At 39.5% G+C, this 12,727-nt stretch overlaps 1 protein-coding gene across 4 annotated transcripts in view; it reads right to left on the bottom strand.

Annotated features, from left to right (window-relative positions):
• Positions 1-12,727, bottom strand: part of LOC121514167 (A-kinase anchor protein 13) — a 227,232-nt gene that overhangs the window by 180,149 nt on the left and 34,356 nt on the right. For all 4 annotated transcript variants that reach the window (XM_041794284.1, XM_041794292.1, XM_041794277.1 and 1 more), the window contains exon 2: positions 5,926-5,969. In XM_041794284.1, the coding sequence (XP_041650218.1) occupies positions 5,926-5,958 (33 nt within the window). In that variant the 5' untranslated portion in view covers positions 5,959-5,969. The remainder of the gene's footprint in view (positions 1-5,925; positions 5,970-12,727) is intronic.

The raw sequence follows: 12,727 nt of genomic DNA on the forward strand, positions 1-12,727 counted from the left end.
AAAAAAAAAAACAGAGTATGTGGCAGCTGGAATAATTTTAAAATCAGGAGTATAAGCTAGACTTGTAGTCTTAAACATAAGCTGTATCCTTTATACTGACACAGTCAAACCAGTATGCTGAGATATGCACAGTCTTTACTGCAAGAGCATGCAGGTGCCACTGTCACAAGCTGCACGAGACCAGACACCCAGCAGCTGCTACACTGCTCTGAATGTGCTGAAGTACATTATGACAAAAACCACACTGACGGGGCTTGGTGCCACTTTACAACTGTTTTTCTCCCTTGTTAGGTCAAAATCCTGCACTAAAACTGACAAAACCTACATTTAGTTTTTGTCAAGATGACTACAACTAGACTAAAATGTAAAGTAGTTTTCGTCGGACATTCAAAATCCGTGATATTTCTCCACTGTGGGTAAATCTGTCAATAAACCAATGCAGCTGTAGCTATTTTGCCTCTTAGCAGTTGAAAACAGGGACCCCAGGTTTGGCAGAGTGCATAGAACACACTAGCATGATTTGGTACCAAATTTAGGCAAGAAAATAAATGCTTAGACTAAAAGTAATGACTAAAACGTGAGAATTTTTATGGACTAAAACTAGACTAAAATGTTTTGAGTTTTCTTTGACTAAGATAGAAATGATTAAAATGTGACCAAAACTACAATGGATTCCATTTAAAGTCTAAAACTAAGACTAAAATTAAAAATAGCTGCCAAAATTAACACTGATCCATCATTAAATCTCTACTTTAATTGCACCCATTAAGGTGTCGCATCTCCATCCATCCATCCATCTTCCTATGCTTATCCAGGGCCAGGTCACAGTGGTTGCAGAGCTGAGCAAGTCAACCTAGACATCCCTCTCCCAAGCAACACTTTCCAACTCCTTCTGGGGGATTTCGAGGCATTCCCGGACCAGATAGAATATATATATATATATATATATATAATCCCTCCAGCACATTCTGGGTCTGCCCAGTGGTCTTCTACTAGCTGAACATGCTTGGAGGACCTCCAAAGGGGAGTAACCAGGAGGCATCCTGATCAGATGTCTAGACTTCCTCAACTCGCTCCTTTCAGTGCAAAAGAGCAGCAGATCTACTCTTAGTCCCCTCCAGATGTCTGAACTCCTTACCCTATATCTAAGGCTGAGCCCAGCCACCCCCCAGTGGAAACTCACTTCGGCTGCTTGTATCTGTGATCTCGTTCTTTCTGTTATTACCCAGAGTTCGTGATCATAGATGAGGGTTGGGAGGCAGATTCACTGGTAAATCACAAGCTTTACCTTTCAACTCAGCTCTGTCTTCACCACAACGGTCCAGCACAACGCCCTCAGTACTGCTGACGCTGCACCAATCCGCCTTTCAATCCCACACTCATGCTGGTGTCACATCTCATCTGATGATATAATGCTGTACTCCAGCACCTTAGGATGATGGTTGTGATACAGTACTTCAACAATAAGTCATCACACATGCAGCACACCTGCTATGATTACAGGCTATCAAGTGAAAGATAAGTGATGTTATCTGAGTGGTTTTAAACAATGCACTGCTAATGAAAACAATCCAAAGAGCAGAAACACAAAAAAATCAAAGCCCAAGTGAGGCATGGCAGGATGGCCATTCCTACCACCCAAATCCAGTGTCATTATGTGGTAAACACCAAAAACACACCTCTGTTAGGGACAATAAGAGACAAGAGGAGGAGCGCTGCAAGCTGTGAGTCAGTCCTATAATGATCACCACAGGCTGAGAGCTCTACTTATAGCTTGTAGATGTGCAAACTCCACACAGTGAAAACAGTATTAAAAGCTTCACAACAGCACTGAAACTTCATGCTGTGGCTTTTACTGAATGAACAATGAAAATCATCATGCAGGAGGATAATTAACATGTTTTTCCCTATGGGACACAAAAAAAAACGGGCTGGGGCTTATATACCGGTGCGACGTATAATCCAGATTTTACAGTATGTTTATGATTATCCCACTAATCATAGGTTATAAACACCAGCACCCCAGCCTGCTTGTTCATGGTAATACCTCTGAAATATTACCCACAGTGCTCTCAAACTGCATCAACCCAAAATACATGCGGAAATTTAACTGAGAGATATGCAAATAAACATCCAGGTAGAGACAGGGAGAAAAATACTGCCTTTATTCAATGTCTCATGCAGCTCAGTCTAATTTTTTTAAAACTTTTCAGGAATTTTGTGTCCATTCCAAAACCTAATGAGAAACATCAGTAACCTAGATGCGTCTAAGATTAAATGTAAATCAAAATTTTTAAAGATAAAGCAAGTACCTAGACCACACCCAAAGTACTATTCTGATATTAAAATTCTAAATACACAGTAAGGTTGTAATGGTTCACAGAGGTCACAGTTCAGTTCCTACCTCATTTCTGGGGTCATGGTTTGGTACAGGTTCGATTCATCAGTAATGAAGGAACATAAAGTCCTGGATTTATATTTTGAGGTTTTCCTCATTTATTTCTTTTAACTGACAGTCATGCAGCTTACAGCTTGTTCCATCTAGTGTTTTTTAGTAATACCTGTAATAGTCGGGAATGACAATGAATGAAAAATATAAAGCAACAAAGAGTTTTTTAGCCCAGTGTCTTTTTTGAAATGCTAAAATAAATACATCAAAAATGCAAAATAAAATATGTGCATTCTAGAGCAATTCATCATATTTATGATTCATAAAGTGTAGAAAGAACAGAATAAGGTCTCGCACACAGTAAGGGAAATATTTTTCTCTAAACTGATTCAACGTGTGAGCCATGCCACACAGTTGTCAGTAAATATCCAGTGCATTAGTCACCTGTGCAAAATCACCACTCATGTACGTGGGTAAAGGACTCACACTACCTTATGAAAACACAGGATGGGATGTTGTAACCAAGCCTTATGTAGGGCCCTATGATTCCTGCGTTAATGGAATCACGGACGGAATCGCGGAATTGGCCAATAAAAACGGAGTTTACAATTTAACGCGGAAATTGAATGAATTTGACTGAAATGCTGTGTTTTTTTGGAAAGAGGAAGGTATATCTGGTAATATGCTCCCGGGGAACACTAAAGCGGGGCACAACTTGTTCCTGGCTTCCCAAACACTCACTCCGCCCCCTCTTAAACAATAACAGCATGTCAAAGCGGCTAAATGAAACACTGGCAAACATCACGTAGCTCAACAGGGGGCTGCACTGGCGACATAATGTTGCACCTTCAACAAAACTCATCTGTGCTTCGAGTAATTTTACCTCACCACACCTCAGAGTCACGGAGAGAGAGAGGTGCGTCTGCGCAAGGCAGACGCTCACTGCTAGAAGGATTCAAAACTGAGTCGGATGGACTCAAGATTTTATGAAGTCCTGCAGTCTAAATGATGTTACATTCGGTAACAGTTAGCTTCCTCCCGTAGATACTGTAGTCCTCTTTGGTTGCTTAACGAGCAAATACGTAGCGGTCTGATATGAGGCAGACGAACTGACAGCAAAGATGGAGAGAGATGAGGAGAGAAACGTTACAATCAGGAGTAGAACACAATACAGCATCAAACTGCATGGACTGTTACAGACTGTAAGAGTAAAGAAAAGTTTAGGTAACAGGTTTATTTTTAACTATTTAACTTTTATGTGACCTTCTCTGTGTTTGAGAGAACAGAAGGATTTCTTCATTTACATTATAAACATCAGTTAGGACATGATTATACACGTGGATGTGTCTTAAAATGTTGGAAATATCTGACTGTTACACTGGTTATAATTTTTCATATCAGGGTTATCCAAACAACGGCTCCTGAGCCAATTGTGGCCCTTTTTCAATAAATTTAAGGTTATTTCAATCTAATTAGTGAACATTTTATTCATTTACATAAACAAGATACTCTTTTTTATGGTAAAATTAGAGAAAAGGTTAAAAAATGGAATTTGGAAAAAAATAAAACGGAATTTGGCAAAAAAAAAATAAAACGGATTTCATAGGGCCCTACTTATGTGCACACTTGTAGTTGGTTTTCTCTACTTCTAAAAGTCAGTGCATAATCTTTAAAATGTGTGAGCATTGAAAATGTCTTTGACCCTCTCTTCTTTCACATCCAGATGCATTTTAAAAACAGCACAGAGATGCTGAATGGAGGGAGAAGAAGCCTGGCGGCGTTGCTCTGCTGCTCTTGCTACTGAAGCTAAATTTTCTTCTCTGTGTGTTTTGTTGTATCAGCTTCTCCCTCTTCTTTTTGGTTGTTTAATAGCAGTAAGCAAACACTTACAAGTGTTTCTGCCACCTAGATTGGCAGGTTTATACTGTCATATGTGATTCCCTTTTTTCTCTGTTAAGACGTATTCATCATGTGAATGCAGGCACTGAACTGTGACCGACAAATGCATATACCATTACACCCCTAATACACAGCGATATTATTTTTATATTGGTGATGTAAAGTTATGGGAATGATGGATTGGTGTGTTTATTGGCAGTTTTTTCAGTTCTGCTATTATGTCAGAGAACTATGTGAAATAGATTAAATGTTCCTAGAAAATATCTTGCTCTCTCCAGCTGATTGCATGAGGCCTTTGTTCATAAGTGAGGGTAGGAGGAACTGTGGTATTGACTGTTAGCTGGGGTCACTGGGTGCACAGAGCTACACTCTGAGATATCCTGTGATGACAACCAGGAACATGAGCCACAAAGAAAAGCTTTCAACATATAAGTTGACCTTCAGCTAAAGTAACAAGTGTTGGTAAGTGACCAATAATAAGTCGGGAGGTTTTAGAGCAGCTGAGATAACCTCTGCAGGGTAGTTTCCACACTCTGCATGACACAGCGAGCTGATCCGTTATCAGAGAGAAACTCGGCTACAAGGTGAACCTAATGCACCTGAACACCCTCATCTGACTCTACTGCTAAGATGGCCACCCAGGTGTTCATCTGAAAAGCACAATAAACTGAAGACAGCCTGAAAAGACTGAGGGTATTCTGGGAAGATTAACTCTCACAGCTGCTCAGGGAGAGATCCAAGACAATTAGGAAGTTAATTTATACCTGAAGTGAAAGACAGCATGGGAAACCTAATGCTACCACCTTACAGATAAATGATTCCCAGTCTCATCATCACAGTGAGGAATATAGGTTATTAATTTGACATGGACAGCAGATCAGAGGTGGATCAGTTAATTACTAGCACCTTTCCACTGGATTACTTTCATTCAACTGTGTAGAACTTTAACATTGTACTGATTTCTGTGGCACCATAGCTGTGGATCATCAGAATGCCTTCTTTTCTTGCTGATTCTGTCATGTGCATTTACAGTTACAAATGAACAACTTACTAAAAAACTTCAGCATGGAAAATGTAAACAAAGGCTGTCTCAGGCTGAGTGCTTAAACTGAATCCTGACCTGTTCAAAGTGGTGAGGAGAATTAAAAACAGCTTAAAAGAAAAGGTCCAATTCGTCAGATGGGAATTAATATAAACATAGGCTATTATTGGTCAAATCTTCTATTTATATGTTTGTTTTAAATCCCAGTTGATCGAGCCTTTCAGGTAAAGCATGATCAACACATGCACAATAGAGGACATGCAAACTGACGTTGCTCTTTGAACTTTCCAGCCCCGCACACCCTAACAGTTGTTTGTGGTTATTACAGTTAATTAGACCGGTTTTCAGGTTGAGGGCAGGCAGAGCTGCTCCAGGTATCACACAAGGTCGCCTGACTCCATATACAGCACTAATAAGGATCATACAGGTGTAAGTCATCCCGCCCAAACAGGTGTAACAAACACATCCTCAGGCACATCACACACCCCTTCAACGACACGAGAGGAGGTGTGGGCAGAGTGAAAACACCTGTGTGGGCGGACTAATTAGAGAAGGCGGTGTGTGTGAGCAGGAGAAGAAGTATGGTGATACTCACATATAAAGGAGCCTGCTGAGGGTTGAGTTTCATGTCCCTGGACACTGAAAAAAAGACAAAAAATGAATGGTCAACATTTTGAAAGATGGTAAAAAGTTTGTTATTATACAAGCAACATAATGAGTTAAAAGTAGCTATTAAAAGAGCATCCTCTGCCACAGTCTAACAGGCTCCACCAACATCACAACACCATAAAGCTGACATTCTGTCAGCCAGCTCAGCAGTGAACCCGTATGTGCTTGTGAGACATGCTGCAAGCACACAGTGTGGCACAGATGAACACCCTGCACTGCGTGACTGAACTTCAAACATTCAAGCTACAGGACATGAAGCCATGAAACATTTGTTCCTCTTAAACACCCGATATTTGTCACTTTCTTCTTGTTTTTCAACAAAAACTGCAGGCAAACTCCTAAACATAAACTACACTAAACAATTTCCCTGTAATGTTTCTGTATTTTTGCAATCTGAAGCAGGACAACACAATATATTTAGAATAACCTTTGATTACTGATTTTCTCCATACAAAAAAAAAAATTGTAACTGTAAAACTCTTATCAGAAACATTATAACACTATAAAACTACTTTGATAACAGAGTATATCATCTGGTCATTTCACTGTTAAAATAGCAAAAACCGTTTGTAATTTTGCCTTTAGGACAGTGGTGTCAAAATCCGGCTGTGAAACTGTTAAATCCGGCCCACAAGATTACGTCATATTTCTGTTCTAAGTGGCCCATCAGTATGAGGTCTGCAGATTTCCTGAAGCATACAAATGTAAACGTATCCTTGATGATTTTAGATATCCTTGTTTAGTGATAAAATCTAAAAAAGTAAGGAGTAAAAACATTTAGATAAGAAGTCAGAAATGCGGGAAAATACATTTATTTGTGTTTCAATATTACATTTTCAGTTTTTCATCTCAGAATTGGAACTCAAACTTAGGACTTTGACTTTTTAGTTCATATTTTGAGCATTTCAACCCATAATGTTGACATCTCACATAATATTTTGAGTTTTACAATTCATAATTCTGTTTTTTTTTTATTCAGATTTTTGCCTTTTTAACCAATTATTTTGTATTTTATGTCATATTTTAAACTCCAAACTCAGACTTCATAACCCATTAGTTTGACTTTTTACACTCACAATTTAAAATTTTGAATCATATTTTCACTTTTAATTTCAAAATTACAAATTTTATTTCATATTTTGACCTTTTAAGCCCATGATTTTGTGATATATTTGCCTTTAAAAAACATTATTAAAATCATTTTTTAATTTCAATTTCATGTTTTGACCTTTTTGAATTAATAAATTTACTTTTCTCAGACTTTAAGCCTTTAAACTTTTTAAATGTCAAAATCATTTATCATCAGTGCTAAGTGTTTTTTTTTTTTTTTCATATTTTTTTTACTGGTGAAATGAAGTTGACAGTTTATGGTTAAAAAAGTGACACTGATAGGCCCTCAGGTTAGACCTGAATCCAGAATACGGCACCTGCTGTGATTATGTTTGACACCCCTGCTTTAGAACATCAAATTTGTTTTTTCTATTTCCATTTGAACTTAAAAAGTAAGTCTCAGAAATTCTTGTGAAAGCTTCTTTTCATTAAACTTCAGTAATTGTAGTTGCCTAACTGTGTCGTACAATTTGTAAAATTTGACCCTCTGGCAGAAACAAAAAACCATGGCCTTTTGGTGACCAAAGCTGCCGAACTCTGCTGTAGATCACCGGTGATTTTCTTTGATGGCTCGTTGATAAAACGGTATTTGGTTATGGTTTTAAAAATTGTTTTTTTTACATGTCAAACAAGTATTTTGAAAGCATAATTAACATTCAGCATCATGTTATTTCATTAAAACAGCTGAACTCTTTCATGTTACAAGAAATCACTTCATCCTTTTTTCAGTCAAATAAAACTTATCAACCTAGTCATCTGTATGCCTTACAATCAGCTACAAAGTTAAGATGTTAAACTTTTCCTCAGTGCTTAGCCTATATTATTATTATGTAATGGATTTAAATGGAATATGTTGTAATCTTAGGCACTACCCTTGGATTACTGGCTTATTTATAAGGGTTATGAACTCATATTGAGGATTTCTGTCAACAACTGGCAAACGTTCCCCTGTGTTGATCCACTGTAATGTGTTGCTGAAATGAAACCAATTAAAAATATTCCAAACCACAGGGTTTTGTTGTATTTGGACAACCATATATCAGTTATTTCAGCATCAGAATATTACTGTTGACATGGTGATAGCTAAGCCTGACCCTGGCTGTGGTCCAGACACTCAGCGGGAGGTTAACAGTGCACGAGTAGAAAACGGACACACAGTGAATCACATGCAGGACCACACACAGTCATCATCCGACCAAAACTGCCAGGTTTCTATTCCTGCTTATTTATTCAAAGACAAAAACAGAGATGATGAAATGTTTTTGTGTGATCAGCTGACAGTGTTTCACTTAGATACGATTTTAAAAAGTAGGATGCAGCATTAAAATACACTCTTTTGCCTCCTCAACATTGCTTTATGTCGGGAAGATCAGCTAACAGGATTTACCGACTCATGTTCACGTTTGAATCCCTACTTTCTTGTCTGAGACGCAAAACTCAAAGCCGTTTTCTGGGCATAGGGTCAGAGGCAGCGGGTGTGTAATTACATCCAAACAAACGTGCTGAAGCTATAGGCTGGAGGACAAATGGCTGTGAAACCTCTCTGTTGAACTTTCTTGAAGACATATTGGTCTGCTTGCATTCATCAATGAGTCGGGGGACTGGTCAGCTTTGAGGGCTTGCATTCTCCTCAGTTGTTTGCAGAGACAATTTTCTTTTGTTTGCTGTTCCCTGGCACTAAAACAAGTCCTTGCTGCTGGCCTCAGTGGTCAGCAGTGCATTAATCACATGAACTCACAGCGGGGGAGGCGGCGACAAAAGGCCAGGACCTAATGAGTTCAGACGAAAAACACCAAAGGAGTTAATGTTGGACTCGACGGAGCGCTGGAGCGAGGCGAGGCCTATTCACTTTCTGTAGCCCAATCCAAACATTTTTCCTCTTTTCTGCTAAATAAATAGGCTCGAGGGAGAATTAGGCGGATCAGGTAAGGGGATAATCAGTAGCTCTAATAATACTCTGGAGTCTAATCCTCTTGCCTTAAGTGCACTGGGCCAGAGACCAGCTTTTTCACCACATGCATGACTTTGACGGATAAAACTGTCGCGTAATGTCCCCAACATGCTCACTGGTTCTCTCTCTTTCTGGTATTTTTCATATTTTCCATCTGTTTTCCCTCTCCATGAGTGCTCCTCGAACATGAAATGGCATGAAGTGGGGTCAAGTGTGCTCCGACAGGCCTCATTGACGTGTTGTTGACTTTTGCCGGTGTTAAGCCTTGGATGTTTAACATCTTTTTGACCACTAGGTGACCTAACCTGTTGCATAATGAGAAAATATTTGTAAGGAAGACGAGGCATTGTTACACTCACAGTTTTCACAGTGGAGGACAGAGTTGATAACATTTATTCTCACAGAGGAAAGGTTTGTGTGCCCTTTATCAGCTCTCTCTGCTTTACATTCGGCTCACATTCACACCTGGCAGCTGAACACAACAGCTCAGTCTGCAGCTGTAATGATCTGCTCTTCACAGGTGTTAAAAGAAGGGAAACGTTGGTGAAACTGATCTCCCAAACAGTGTCCATGCTGCTCTGGAGGGATGCTACTCCACTAATATGATTTCTGTAAGGGTGCAAGCAATCTATGTTCAAGCTTTAAACAAGTGATTGCCTCACAAAACTATTATTTGTGATGTTTGAGTTTGGCCTACTCATAGTCTTCACCTGCTTCTAAAATATAAGCTTTTATTTTGAAAGTAAACTAAATGTATTTCAGGCAGAAGTTAAAGGAGTAAATGGACACCTAAAGGTTTAACCAACAACAATAACTGTTTCATTTATCAGCACTCTCTAAAGAGGAAAATTATGTTGTCATAGACCCTGTTAATACCTTGCATTTGCATGGATTGACATCTGTTTGGGGCATTCAGATACTAAGTAGTACTCCTTAACACTGGGTGTGGAAGCACCTCAATGCATACTGGAGATGATTTGATATCCACTGGTTCAAACTGGTCTAGGATGCCTTCATACAGATTGGTTTGGTAGTGTAGATGCTATATGTAGTGATATGCATTCAAGACTGCCTCATTAGCTGATGTAATCTGAAAAAGGCCACCAATAAGCTAAAACTCTGGCTTGCTCTTAGGGCTGGGCGATATATCCAGTATGCTCGATGTATCGCAGCTTTTGATGTATAAAATGACTTTATCGCGAACATCAAGTATGAATTATGTAGTTTTGAGCCGTCAGCGTGAATATCTCACTGGAGTTTCGCTTCTCCCATTGTCCCTGAACGTATCTCTCACAGCAGAGAGCTCTCTCGCCCCTGTCCATCCAGAAAACTCCTCCGCACATGCACATTTTGGTATCAGTCGTTCAACTTTGAAAAGGAAGAGGTCAAACTCACGCAGTATTTGTTAAAATACCGCAAGATGACTCCGAGATAACGGCAGCAGTAACACAACACGTCACCAAAGACATGAGCCCAGTGTTGTTGAAAAACCTGGATTTAAAAATCTCATAAAGACACTCCACCCAGAATACGAGATCTGCCTGGGCACAAACATTTTGCTGAAAACTCCCTGCCAGAGTCGTACATGTCAGAGAGAAAACAGCCCAGCAGCGGACAAATGTGATCCACTTCTCCACAACTACGGGGACTTATCTCAGCCTAACAATTCAAAACACCGACAACGATGAGTTTAAATGTTCCCACCTCCAGACAAGCTTTTTTCCCCCCATGATCACACAGGAGAGTTTCTTGAACAAGATCTAAAGACTCTCTCATGTCAGGAACTTGTCAGAAACTGATCCAGCATTCATCAGCACAGATAACGGACTAAAATTATCACAGCTGTGAGCCTGAATGGTGGACTAGACTGCAGGGTTTTGGCCCAAATGGTGGACTAGACTGCAGGGTTTTGGCCCAAATGGTGGACTAGACTGCAGGGTTTTGGCCCAAATGGTGGACTAGACTGCAGGGTTTTGGCCTAAATGGTGGACTAGACTGCAGGGTTTTGGCCTGAATGGTGGACTAGACTGCAGGGTTTTGGCCTTTGGCTGCATGCAGGACTGGTGAGTTTTATGTAGGTTTGCTTCACCCTTAATGAGGAAAATAATCATTTCATAACCAGCAATAGTAAACACACAGAAAAGATTACAGGACTTTCCATACACTGTAAAAGACTGAGTATTTCATGATATTTTAGATTTATTAGCAAAAGATTGAATGAAGTCCTTTTCTAAATAAAACTGCTAAACTTGACTTCATATTGATTTTTACCCTTTCTGCATACAATTTCATTAAAAATTCAATAGAAGAGTCTATTTTTATCGCCAAACTAGAGTCATTTAGGGCTGAATTAAACATTCGACAGCTGCTGAGAGGACATTTCAAAAATATCGTGACATATATCGTGCATTGGGATATAGCAAAAATTTATCGGGATATCAATTTTCGGCCATATCGCCAAGCTCTACTTGCTCTCATCCATTCAGCTTCGCCTGAAATGATGGGAGCTCTGGCTCTTCTAGTGATCTGGATCATTTAGCTCAGCTCAAGTGAAAATTAACATTTTAACACACTTCAAAACGAATACCATGGATATTCCTGGGCTTTTGCTGCCAGCCTCAAGTGAGCAAGTGTCATCGACAAAACAGCTTGATAACACTGAATCTTCCTGTATTGTCCTGACACACTGTGAGCAAAGAAGCACAAAGCAGTGTGCACCATTCCTGTTTTACTTTTTGTCGCTCGTGTTGCAATGGGCAAGAAACAAGGAAAGAGGGAGATATTTCCTTGATTTTCTTTCACTTTCCTCACTTGTTTGCTTGTTGTACAATGTGGTCAGATACCTGTATTTGTCTGATTTGTGTCAACATGGAGAAAAGACTATTCATTTAGCAACTACAAATCATACTAGGAATGCACGATAATTAACGGTACCGATAAATTATTGTCTGATATTGCATATATTTTACATATTTTTATTATCCTGATAATAAAATATACACCAATAAAATCTACCGATAATAAAGGCGTTTGTTTTCTGTCTCACAAGACTACATATTCCGAAACAGTAGGTGGCGCCGCAACACACGACCCACACCAGAAAAGAGGAAGCAGCCTCAGTGCTAAGAGGCTAAGAACACAGTGGAGATATTCAGTATTTATGGGGAGGATAACACGACAGTGTTTGTAGAATTTGCCCTGCAAAGGTCCCGAAGAGTGGAAAGAAGTCCTTGACCCAAAAGTCATCATCATAACAAAGTTAAACCGAAGTGGCAGTACCCACTAGCCTCAGCCGCGGGTATTAGGACCAAGCCAAAGGCTAAACCAGGCAGAGTGCTGATTGAGCAGGCGTTGGAAACTACAGAAAGTTTGCCAGAGTCAAAAGGCGCGACGTTATAATAACAAAATCAGTCTCCTGATCCACAGCTGCTTTCATAGACAAATCCCTGCCTGCTCTGTTTGATGTGGTTTCATTCAGTCTGGTCGATGTTAGGAACAGAAGTTCAGCCACAGACCATGGTGGACTTCACATTTTTAACCTATCTCTGATATGACTTCTGTCAGTGCATATTTGTAGTCTTTATTTAAAACTTCAGCTCTTCTTTAATTCTGACTTATGCAGCAAAAAAAAAAAAAAAAAAAAAAAAAAAAAGGCCCATAAGCATCT

This window comes from Cheilinus undulatus, linkage group 1 (genome assembly GCF_018320785.1).
Source record: "Cheilinus undulatus linkage group 1, ASM1832078v1, whole genome shotgun sequence".
Taxonomy (NCBI): Eukaryota; Metazoa; Chordata; class Actinopteri; order Labriformes; family Labridae; genus Cheilinus; species Cheilinus undulatus.